The 12,532-nt window shown below is 44.2% G+C and overlaps 1 protein-coding gene and 1 non-coding gene across 6 annotated transcripts in view; both read left to right on the top strand.

Annotated features, from left to right (window-relative positions):
* etv6 (ets variant gene 6 (TEL oncogene)) overlaps positions 1–10,520 on the top strand; it is a 20,772-nt gene extending 10,252 nt beyond the window's left edge. For all 5 annotated transcript variants that reach the window (XM_014208155.2, XM_014208157.2, XM_014208156.2 and 2 more), the window contains 6 exon segments: positions 5,858–6,022; positions 7,164–7,298; positions 8,773–9,360; positions 9,468–9,610; positions 9,721–9,821; positions 9,972–10,520. In XM_014208155.2, coding sequence (XP_014063630.1) covers positions 5,858–6,022; positions 7,164–7,298; positions 8,773–9,360; positions 9,468–9,610; positions 9,721–9,821; positions 9,972–10,074 — 1,235 coding nt within the window. In that variant the 3' untranslated portion in view covers positions 10,075–10,520.
* A 766-nt stretch (positions 10,521–11,286) lies between these two features.
* Positions 11,287–12,532, top strand: part of LOC106609476 (uncharacterized) — a 57,421-nt gene continuing 56,175 nt past the window's right edge. The window contains exon 1 of the transcript XR_006770658.1: positions 11,287–11,971. This is a non-coding gene — a transcript (uncharacterized protein). The remainder of the gene's footprint in view (positions 11,972–12,532) is intronic.

Below are 12,532 nucleotides of genomic sequence, written 5' to 3'. Positions count from 1 at the left end.
ACGCAACACAGGACAAGCTAGATAAACTAGTAATATCATCAACCATGTGTAGTTAACTAGTGATTATGTTAAGATTGATTGTTTTTTATAAGATAAGTTTAATGCTAGCTAGCACCTTACCTTGGCTCCTTGCTGTACTCGCATAACAGGTAATCAGCCTGCCACGCAGTCTCCTCATGGACTGCAATGTAATCGGCCATAATCTGTGTCCAAAAATGCCGATTACCGATTGTTATGAAAACTTGAAATCGACCCTAATTAATCGGCCATTCCGATTAATCGGTCGACCTCTACTTTGTTGTCCTTAAGCCATTATGCCACAACTTTGGAAGTATGCTTGGGGTCATTGTCCATTTGGAAGACCCATTTGCGACCAAGCTTTAACTTCCTGACTGATGTCTTGAGATGTTGCTTCAATATATCCACATAATTTTCCTACCTCATGATGTCATCTATTTTGTGAAGTGCACCAGTCCCTCCTGCAGCAAAGCACCCCCACAACATGATGCTGCCACCCCCGTCCTTCACAGTTGGGATGGTGTTCTTCGGCTTGCAAGCCTCCCCCTTCTTCCTCCAAACATAACGATGGTCATTATGGCCAAACAGTTCTATTTTTGTTTCATCAGACCAGAGGACATTTCTCAAAAGCACGATCTTTGTCCCAATGTGCAGTTGCAAACCGTAGTCTGGCTTTTTTATGGCAGTTTTGGAGCATTGGCTTCTTTCTTGCTGAGCGGCCTTTCAGGTTATGTCGATTTATAGGACTCGTTTTACTGTGGATATAGATACTTTTGTACCGGTTTCCTCCAGCATCTTCACAAGGTCCTTTGCTGTTGTTCTGGGATTGATTTGCACTTTTCGCACCAAAGTACATTCATCTCTAGGAGACAGAATGTGTCTACTTCCTGAGCAGTATGACGGCTGCGTGGTCCCATGGTGTTTATACTTGCGTACTATTGTTTGTACAGATGAACGTGGTACCTTCAGGCGTTTGGAAATTGCTCCCAAGGATGAACCAGACTTGTGGAGGTCTACATTTCTTTTTCTGAGGTCTTGGCTGATTTCTTTTGATTTTCCCATGAGGTCAAGCAAAGAGGCACTGAGCTTGAAGGTAGGCCTTGAAATACATCCACAGGTACACCTCCAATTGACTCAAATGATGTCAATTAGCCTATCAGAAGCTTCTAAAGCCATGACATAATTTTCTGGAATTTTCCAAGCTGTTTAAAGGCACAATCAACTTAGTGTATGTAAACTTCTGACCCACTGGTATTGTGATACAGTGAATTATAATTGAAGTAATCTGTCAGTAAACAATTGTCAGAAATAATTACTTGTGTCATGCACAAAGTAGTCCTAACCGGCTTGCCAAAACTATAGTTTGTTAACAAGAAATTTGTGGAGTGGTTGAAAAACAAGTTTTAATGACTCCAACCTAAGTGTATGTAAACTTCTGATTTCAGTGTGTGTGTGTGTGTGTGTGTGTGTGAGAGACCTTCAATCCTGTAAGGGTCTGTTAACGTGAAACATTGTATTTATTCTAATTTCTTGGTTGTTATTCTATGGCGCTAAGCTCACGTTTGAGAACCAGTGTCCACAATAAGATTTTAAAAAGCAGTCCATTGAAACATTCAAGGGCATAACTAGCTCTGTTTTGTCTGTTTGAACAATAACCTCTATCTAGCATGTACATGTTCAGTGGTCTGTTTGCCCAAAGAGAAGGAAAGCCTGGTAGGTGTGCATTTTAAAATTCACAAGTTTAGCTTTTGAGGTACAGCATTACTACAGTACTACTCGTTCTTGCATTTTCGAAAAGAGGGTTGGCCTTCTCTTATAAAAAAGCATAAATAGAATCAGTGAAGGCAGGAACTTATTGAAAACAAACTACAGTACATGAGCCAGCTTGCTTGCCCCCAATGCGCAACATACTATCAAACAGGTTGCGCTACTTCCTGCCCAATAACCGAGCATTTGATTGGTAATCTGTTTTTACGCTTGTTTTGACTGGATGAAGTCCAATCTGGCTGGATTTGGAACACACCGTTTTCGATGAGGTGATGTATGTTGTTTTCATATTGACCTGGAGCGAGAGAAAGAAAGGAGAGGGTATGAAGTGAAGGACAGAAACGGGGAGAGTGAGAAAAGAGAGGGTGTGAGTAGGGGAAATGTGTAAGGTGTCACCCTCATGTCTGACTCACAAGGTCAAAAGGCCTCCTTCTCCGACTCTGCATAAAGAAAAGCTATTTTCAATCAAGAATGAAAGAGCAATATCCGCCTCTCATTCAAGAGGTGAATGACTAGAGAGAGGAAACATACTTGATGTTTTGATCGAAGTCCTGAGCTGTCAAAAGCATTTGCAAACTTCTATAGCATTTACAGTACATTCACCAAAAATATTTTGTTATTAATTCCAGGTAAAACTACACACACTACTGTTCTGACCTTTAGCGGTCTACACAATGGACACATATTTTCCCTGAATGTTCTGTTTTGCCGAGAGAGGAGTTAAAGTGGTTGGGGGGTTGTGGAGTGTAACAACGAAACAAGATACCAGTGATCTCATCCGTTCTCTCCTTCATTCATCCCATGCGCTTACGAGTTGCCCCGGCAACAGCGTGCATCACTGTGTGTGTGTGTGTGTGCGTGCGGGGGCCTGCAAATCCACAGAGTGAAAATTATGTGTCATCAGAGAGGATTAGTAGCCCACGGTTTAGTCAAGGGCCTTTCGGGTGGATTCGCCGGTCGTGTTCGAGAGTGTTTCATCCCATACACAAACAGACTGCACACCAGAAACCCGAGATGGTGTCCAACAAAGACACGGATGGTGAAACGAGAGCGGGGGCTGAAATTGATTTGGTCATGAACACTGAAACAATAAATCTGCAGGTTCTTACACAACTGAAATGTGAAAAGGATTGGGCGAAAAGGGAAACTTCTCTGAGCCTGTGAGGGACAGAGTAAGATGTAGGGCTAATCAAAGAGGCACTGTCACTCTCTCTCTTTCCTCCCACTCTTTTTCTGGCTGCCTCAGCTTGTCTGTGTGTGTGTGTGTGTGTGTGTGTGTGTGTGTGTGTGTGTGTGTGTGTGTGTGTGTGTGTGTGTGTGTGTGTGTGTGTGTGTGTGTGTGTGTGTGTGTGTGTGTGTGTGTGTGTGTGTGTGTGTGCTGACTCTTCATATCCGTTTCTCTTCCTGTTGGTCTTCTTTTTTCTACCATTTCTCTGTTATTGTTTCTGGTTCCCATCACTCTCTCTATCCTCCCTGCTCTATCCTTTTCTCTCTCTCTGCTCTCTCCGTTGCTGCTGACTGTTGATAAACCTCACAGCGTCGCTCCCTAACCTTACCGCAGGAAGTTTCCTGTGCTGAAACGGAGCCCATGCTGGATCGCTTCCTGCCCAAGTGCGTTGTGGGACACGTTTGTTTGGGCCTCCCTCCCCCACTCCTTCCTCCGCTGGGCCCTGTGCAGATGGCTTGGTCCAGCAGGCCGGATATCAGAGGAGTTTTGGCAGCGTTGTGCCTTCCCTCTTTTGCTCTCTCTTTCCCCTCTCTCAATCCAGCCCTGGAGAGAACATACCATGGCAGTGACCTCACAACCAGGTCCTCCCTGCACGCTGTACGCATCACTAAGGTCACGTGATTAAGGGGTCACCCGTAGGCAACACAGCTGGTGGATGCTAAGCATATGGTAATTAGATCTGTTCTCTTGTTAGGTGCTACCGGTAACTTACTGATGGTGTTTGTTCTCACCATGGCAGTCAATGGCATTGTTCGGTTGTTCAATCTAAAATCTAGAGCTGGTATTAGAAAAAGAAATCTAGATTGAAAGGATATGAAAACATATTTCATTGGGACATTCTAAAATCCCTACAAACAATGGACTGTAGTCCTCATGTTATTCTTGAACACCGGTATCCAACTGTTGTATGATTTACACTTATACTCATAAAAGGTCTCTTTACTTGTCATATGTGACCCATCGGGGGCCTATTGGCCCCTGATTGAAAATCCAGCTCAACCAGATGCATGGCCCCTGTGACAATCTAGTATTTTTCCCAGACTGGTTCTGGCTTGACTGTTTGTGGAGACTATGTAAGTAGACCCTGTGTAGTGATGGAATAGGCTACATAAACATTCCATGACACATCTACACATCAAGTTCTTCACTGGCTATATAGTTATGTCCATACGCTATATTCTAGATAGACTTGTGAAGGGAAAGTTTATCACAAGCCCTGCCAATGTCTCTTCTCTCTATCTGAATATGGAAGGGAAGTGCGAAACTGGCAGTCGGTAAGAGACGTTTCTTTTTATATTGATTGTTCCCTGTATAAAACGTCCTTCGTTTGACGGGCGGGGGGGAGCGATCGCTCTGAAACCGCGCACGGGTTCCGATTACTCCTGTGACAGTGACATTGCGCGCGCCGCTGGCCAAAGATAACAGCTGTCCCATTCCAAGAGGAAGTGTTTGAGGCCTGGCGATAAGTGAGACGTAGAAACTGCCACTCTTGTCTGGCGTACGCGTGATGGATGCTGCTCTGGTGGTTTTGTGTGTGTGTGTGTGTGTGTGTGTGTGTGTGTGTGTGTGTGTGTGTGTGTGTGTGTGTGTGTGTGTGTGTGTGGTGAAGCACAGCGATACTGTAAATCTGTTCACAGGTTAAAGGTTAGAGCCTAGTACAAATGTATAGATATATGAATGTAAATATAGGCCACCCAGTACCCAATGACATTATCTAGATCAGGGCTCTCCAACCCTGTTCCTGGAGAGATACCCTCCTGCTACAGATGCCAAAGAAAACAGTTCCTGACAAACAACAATGACTTTTCTGTCAATGATTTATGTGCTAAACATCTAGTACTCTCAATTTCAATACGATGAGCAAGACTGGGAAAACAATACGACTCATATGCCGTATAAACCCATGGTAAGGCTTTCTAGCTGATAGGAATGACATGCTGTTTACTTTCTAGACATCCACTGCTCTCTGATTCCCGCAGTCACCCACACCATTGTTTTCCCTTTGAATACTATTGTATTGTCCATGTGTAGGTTTAACGAAAAATGTAATGTGATTTAAAAAAAAAAAAACAGTTTTTAATTGACATCAATTTCCTAAAAGAATGAATGGAATGCACCTCAAGGTTTGATTCAACCACATTGTTATTGTTTAGGTTACAAGGAACAAGTTTATCGTTTTCTAAGTAATGGTGTCGGACACACATTTGGGGTGTGCGTTAATTCCTGGGCTATTGCTCATTGCAGTCAGTCACTAATGCATTTGGGCGATCCGTCAGTGCAGATGTTTCGCTCTCGTAAGTTCCCACGGCAGTGAAAGAAATATTTCAGAGCCTGCAGGGTGAAAAACGTCAGAGCTGTTTCCTCTGGTATTCCTCAGTGTGTCCTTGCCATTTATGCACTATGTATTAGATTAGTCTAATACACATGTATTTATACACTATGTTTTAGACTGACTGAGAGAAGCCACAGGTTTTCCTTTACAAACTACATCTACCAAGGTTAACTCACAAGTACTGACGAATATGAAGCAAATATGAAATGAACATACTGTATGTGAGCATGCCTGACTAAAGTTTCCTCTTATTCGACACCTCCTCCATTCCTGCACTCTGCTTATCTCACCTCATACCCTCCCCCCCTTCTCTTCCCCCCCTCTCCACTAATCTTCGAATCAATCCCTCTTACTTTGATCTCCTTTCCTCATTTCCCTTTTTACTGCCACCTTTGTCTCTTTCCTCCCTCTCTCCCTTTGCTCCTTCTTTTACTTCCCCCCCCGGTCTCCCTCCTTCCCAACACTTTCTTCTCATTTCCCTCCTCTTCCCCCCTTGCACCCTCCACCCCCAGGCCTGCAGCCGGTGTTCTGGAGCAGGGAGGACGTGGGCCAGTGGTTGCGCTGGGCCGAGAGGGAGTTTGCCCTGCGGCCCAACACCAGCGGCAGCTTCCAGATGAACGGCAAGGCCCTGCTCCTCCTCACCAAGGAGGACTTCCGCTACCGGTCGTCCCACTCCGGTACGCCCACCTCCCACGGCCCTTATTAATTCAAACGGTTGCTATGTTATTAGAACACATTATTCTAACAACATGCTCATGTTTAACAATAGTGAATTTTGAAGGGGGAATGACTTTGGAGAAATGGCACACTGACCTCAGATAATGGCCATGTGTCTAGAGCATACACTGAATGTCTTTGATAGACCTTTAGTCTATATTTGTAAAATATGTTGATAGATCTGCTCAGCTGGAAGAGCAATATCAGGTGATTCAGCAGCTTCCTGATTGGCGTTGCGGTCTGTCTTTGTTGTTGGGGGGGGGGGGAGGAATTAGGAGACTGGTTGGGTAAATGGCCGATCAGGAAGTGCAAACCGAACTCAACCGTCACCTGCTAACACCAGGAATTTCCCCTGCAGTGCCGTGTTAAACAGCAGGGCCAGAAAGTGAGAACTGAAAGGGGTTTATGTGTGCAAGTGTGTGTGCCTGTGGCGTCTTCACTTCCTTTATGAGAACCATTTCCTTGATGATCTGACGGGAAGCCTCGCAAATTGAAGTGAAAATATTTCCTCCATTCTATTGATTCTCTTTGAGGGAAATACTCTCTCAGAGCCCTTCATAGACAGGTAGCGAGTTAAATCTTTCAGGGTGGCCTAATAATGCAATTTTTACACATTGAGCATAAACCATGTTATGCTAATGCCATCTCTGTTGTAGACACTACAGGCTTTTTTTCATATTGTCTGACACAATCAACCTAGCCTTCACACAGAAATCTGGGAGGTGCTACAAAGTGAGTCACATGGTTGGTTTATGACTAGACTTGCCATTAGAATTCTGTCACGTCCATGACCACCTCAAGTAGGCTGCTTTGTAGGAGAACAGATGAGGTATGGAAGTTGCTAGGAAATAATATCAAGTCTTGAACTGCCCCTTGGTAGGCTGAATCATTAGCAACACTCTGACTCTTGTCCTGGTCTGTTGGCATCGTTTACCATCTGTTTGGTCCGGACCATGTTTTTAAACTCCAGTTAAGATCTCTGGTCGGAGCCTGATCCTTTTGATGACATTGATTGACTGCTGACACGTCTATGGGGTGCACCATCGGAGGGGCTCATACGGTAACGTTTGACCTCTAACCACTGACCTGTGTACCCTGCAGGAGACGTCCTGTACGAGCTGCTGCAGCACATCCTGAAGCAGAGGAAGCCGCACGCCTCCTACCCCTCCGCCTACTTCCCCGGCAACTCCTTCCACCCTCTGCCAGAGGGAGCGCTCCAGCACCACAAACTGGAAGGTCAGTGATGTTCGTTAGGGCACACTGTAGCAAAAGGCTTCGTAATGGCAAATGAAAATCTGTGTTCAGACAAGTTCAGGTTATACATTACATTTCACTCTCCCTACTGAACACCAGCCTGATGATGTTCTTGAGATCACACTTACTGAAGGAAGAATAGAGAGAGATGATTACAGGAAAGCGTTGAATTGAATGGGGGGAATGCAGTGGCATTGAGTTCAATAACCTTAGGATGGCTGTTGATTATTATAACATGATCTTAGAGAGCCAGTCCAATTGGAAAGCATTTCTCAGACCAATATGAAATTAACTTATTAGCCTATGGGGGGGAAAAACAACAACATTTGAGGCCCATTATGGAGTGGAATATTGAACGCATCACCATTGCGTCACTTTCCTGACAATATTATTTTGTTATTCATCAAACTTTTGTGCCAGAAGAATTTCACAATTCTGTTCTTGTCTAGGGGAATTTGTGGTGAGAAATTCCCCCTGAAGAACCCAACGGATCTGACTTCTGTTTCACAGGAGTTACTCAACAATCTTAGACAGTGGCTTCAATTCAAGTATTTAATTACACATGATCAGCGAAGGTCAGTTGGTCATGTAGCAATACAATTGCAAGAAAGCACCTCAAGTATGATTTAAGTGAATCTGACAAAAGTAACAAGTGGTGCAATGGTCTACTCTAGACTCTAGAGAGAGGTGTCTAAGTCTCTGTTTACTATCCACCTGAAAAGAGGAAGGACTTCTTCGTGCTACACTTTGGACTCCTTTCACTGGCATGGTTAGAAGGAAATGGGAGGAGAGAGGAGAGGTGTTGACATTGAAACCTGCTCCACAAGGAAGTGCTTCTATATTTAAACAACCTTTGGTCTAGGAGTTGATTATCTACAGTTCCTCATCTCTACATGTTTTATAGGGGAAGTGATTGGGTTAGATGATTCAGATGCTCAGGACTTCCTTGTTGTTCGGTATGCTAGTTTTGGTATGCAGAAGCAAAGCTATTTCTTTCTTGCTTAGAGGTAAAGCATACTAGCTATTCACATGTAAATGTGTACTGTACATGTTGTAATGTCCTACCCAGTAGAGGGCAGTTCAAACCAATCACTAATAATCTACCACCCACATACATTGAGACATGATGAAGTTTGTAAGTGTGTGTAGTGACATCTACTGGACATCATGTAAATATGTTGGAAACATATTTCCTAGGAGCGGCAGGTAGCCTGGTGGTTAGAGCGTTGGACCAGTAACCGAAAGATTACTGGATCGAATCCCCGAGCTGACATTGCTCTGTCATTCTGCGCCTGAGCAATGCAGTTAACCCACAGTTCCCCGGGCGCCGTGGATGACAATTAAGGCAGCCCCTCTCTGATTCGGGGGGGGGTGGGTTAAATGCGGAAGACGCATTTCAGTTGAAGACATTCAGTTGTACAACTGACTAGGTATCCTCCTTTCCCTTTAATTGCAGAAACGGTACGGCGAACACCGCGTGGTACAGAGCCCCAACCCCAGCACCCACCCACCATTGAGCTCCGACACCGCTCCCGCTCGCCACACCAACCCACTCCCCGCCTTTCCCCCCTGGACCCCAACTACCCACGCCCTGGTGCCGAGGACCACCTCCAGACGTCCTCCCAGCTGCCCGACAGCAACCACCACCTGCCCGAGGACTTGTACACTCTGTCGGTGTCCCCGGCTGCCCCTAACGGCCGCTGTGCCACGCCCCGTGAAGCCCCCTGCCCAGGCAGCCCCGGGTGCCAGGATGCTGCCCCCCCTCGTGTCATCCAGCTCATGCCCAGCGCCATCATGCACCCCCTTCTGCTTAGCCCAGGGCGAGGAGGTGTCGCTGGAGACTTCAGGCACAGCCGTGGGGGGCCACCACTTCAGGCCCCCCATGAAAACGGGCGTGAGGGGAAGGGCCACATCCAGCTGGCACTGGCCCACCACCAGCAGCACACTCTACATCAGCAGGAGGAGGCGCTCTACAGGAACCACCACGTCATCGTGCCCGTCTCGCCACCAGAGGAGCAGGCAATGCCCATTGGACGGATAGCAGGTAACTAACGCTCCTAACTACTCAGGGTCCATCTTAGAGGGTGGTGTTCACGGCTTCAACCAACTCTGGAGGAAGTGTGGCTAAAGTTGACGTGTTTGTGTTCCCAGACTGCAGGCTGCTGTGGGACTACGTCTACCAGCTCCTCTCAGACAGCAGGTACGATAACTACATCCGCTGGGAGGACACAGAGACCAAAGTCTTCCGCATCATGGACCCCAACGGCCTGGCTCGCCTGTGGGGGAACCACAAGGTAACGAACTACACCCCCCAGTGTTTGATTGGAAAAGGCCTTTTCCCGCAGTGCAGGTTTTCTTAAAGTTCTGTGTTAACATTCTATCTTGTTCCTATTGGTTGTAACAGAACAGGACCAATATGACGTACGAGAAGATGTCACGAGCACTGAGACACTACTACAAACTGAACATTATCAGGAAAGAGCCAGGACAGAGACTCTTATTCAGGTATGGTAGGGTTTAGTTAAAACCAATATATGAACTAAACCCTAATATTTAACTAAACCCTAATATCAATATTTATTTGAAGTAAAAATGTATATACACTTGTCCAGTTTGAGTTAACTAATGATTAACCACTGTGTATGTGTGGTTCAGGTTCATGAAAACCCCAGATGAGATTATGAGTGGACAAACTGACAGGCTGGAGCACATAGAGTCGGACACAGACGATCAAATCTACATCAAAGAGGAGTGCTGAGGCCTCTGGGAAATGGAGTCCACTAAAGCGATGAACTACTACAGCCGCTGATGCCTTTCGGAAAGCAGCTCGAACAATCGTTTCAAACCGAGAGCGCCCGGACATTCACTCTATCCAAAACTCAGAGGAACTTGATGGTGACGTCTCCAGATTGCCTTTAAAACTTTATAAGATTTTCTTTTCAGACAAATCTTATCAGTTGTGTTCTGTCTTAATGCAAGGAGTTCAAAGGACCTGGTGAAAAGTATATCTCGTAAGACATTCCTTTTCCCTGAACTGCCACAGCAAATCAATCATTTCATGCTTGTCATGTCATACATTGTTGATTTTTCTTCCCCACATGTGCATTAAGTATAAACAGTTTTTTTGCAATTTGTGCAAATAATGGGAAGGGTGTGTAGCTGGAACATTTTCACCACAGAATAAATCTTTTTGATCAATTTGAATGGCTGAGCTCTTTAAAATGCATCTGACCTTATTGCTTGAAGCCTAAGTCTAGCAATCATTCCTGAATCGATTGAATGAAGTGATATGTAGGCTAAATGTATGGTGACTTATTTTTATTTTTTTAATTAGATGACTGCCAACGTGAAGTTTGGAACTTATTCTGAAACAATCCACATGGTGGCAATGCTGCACCACTTTTGACTGTAAACCAACATAGTTCACTGCACTGTAGTCCAAGTCCAACTCTACTGAAGTTCACAAGGAATCAAAGGTCCAGTGCAGCCATTTTTATCTCAATATCAAATCATTTCTGGGTAACGATTAAGTACATTACTGTGATTTTGTTCTAAATTAAAATGGTCAAAATTGCTTCTTAGCAAATAGCAATTTCTCATATTCACAATTTCACAGTATTATTCCAACCTCATAGTGTGGAAATATATATACACAACACAAGAAAATTACGTTTTTGCCTGCACTGGGCCTTTTAAGAGGTTAATTAAAGTCTGTGTGATATTCAACCACACCTGTTCCCACATGACCATTAAAAGGTATACAATATATCTACTTGTGCAAAACTGTGTCCCCTAAGGCTCACATCTGCCAAGTTAAATTAAATCTTGCACATTAATAGACCAATGCAAATATTACTCCTAGGCTATGATGTCATGTCTCCTACAACTTTCAAAAATCATATTTAACGACATCATGATGCAGTTCAATGTCATGAATCGAAATTCCCATTGCTCAGTTTTGCGCAAATAAGATGAAAGACATTTTTGTGTAGTCTCTTAATGTGATTGACCAGTGTAGGCTTATTAGTGTGTTTACGACAGTGGCGATGGATAGTGTTAGTGGCCTTGTGTGCCACTATGATGGGTTATTCCAGAGTCTGTGATGAGCGCTGCGGTCGGTAGGTGTCTGTATGATAATAAGTTAGTGCGCACGGCGTGCATGCAGTCAGTCTCTGATGGAACTCAGTGGAATACAGACTGGTGCCGCAACTGAGGCAGAAGTCGGGACAATTTCACTTCAATTTTGAGTTTATTACTCAATTTTGTATTAGGTTATTTTATTTTCTCTCACTTCAAGGGTGATCACACTCCGTTAAGACTGGGCAAAATTTATGACAGTGTATTCACACGTTGGACAATAAATAGTCTGACTATCAGAAAGCATAAGAGGAAGAGAAAGCACTGAATAATTTTCTGTGCTCTATCAATCAGTCAAGTATTTGTTCCAAGAAAACGAGCAGTGTTGCATTTGTGTGCGCGTGGATTTAATTTTCGGATATCTATCACAGTGTCAAGCAATATTGGACCAGTCCTACACAAATCCAGGCTGTGCTGATGTCGCCCGCGGACAGACGCACCGCTGGATTGTAGCAGTGCCGATGGATTAAAGGGCAACCTTAAAACATTTGGAGGGCGCGAAGGGAGCGGGGCAGCAGGTATGAAAATCATGATTTTAGAATACTTGGTCAATTTTGTGCGTCCTATAATGATAGCTACTGACACTTTTTTTATTTAAAGTGTGCGCAGTCAAGCACTTTTTTTTTTATTGCGAGCTGCAAGATAATTAGTCTATAAGGAGCTCACCTTCTAGGCACATGCCATTTCAACATCTAGTTTTAATTTACATTTGATTGAGTTGTCAACTAACTTGAATTCAACGTGAAATAAACAATGTCACCATGTCATTGGATTTAGGTTAAAAGTTGGGTGAAAAAAAGAGGACCTTTCCTTAGTTAATTAATCTCATCAATATCCAATCAAGTCTGAAATAATTAGCGCGATAATGACTGGGTTCGTTTTAGTCTTGATGTTGATCAGACTAGCTCACAGCATGAGTTTAATTGCCAGTCAATCGCCCTCATCTCGAGAAAGTGCACCTCGAGTGATGTGTGGACCTGCATTTATTAGGCTATGCCAACTGCATCCGCTTATTATTTATTTTCTCTAGATCAAAAGTTTAACCACTGAAATTTCTGGCATCATTGTAACTATTTAGA

This window comes from Salmo salar, chromosome ssa07, assembly GCF_905237065.1.
Source record: "Salmo salar chromosome ssa07, Ssal_v3.1, whole genome shotgun sequence".
NCBI classification, from domain to species: Eukaryota; Metazoa; Chordata; class Actinopteri; order Salmoniformes; family Salmonidae; genus Salmo; species Salmo salar.
The sequence above is the reverse complement of the archived record's forward strand: the minus strand, read 5'-3'. Positions and strand labels throughout refer to the sequence as shown.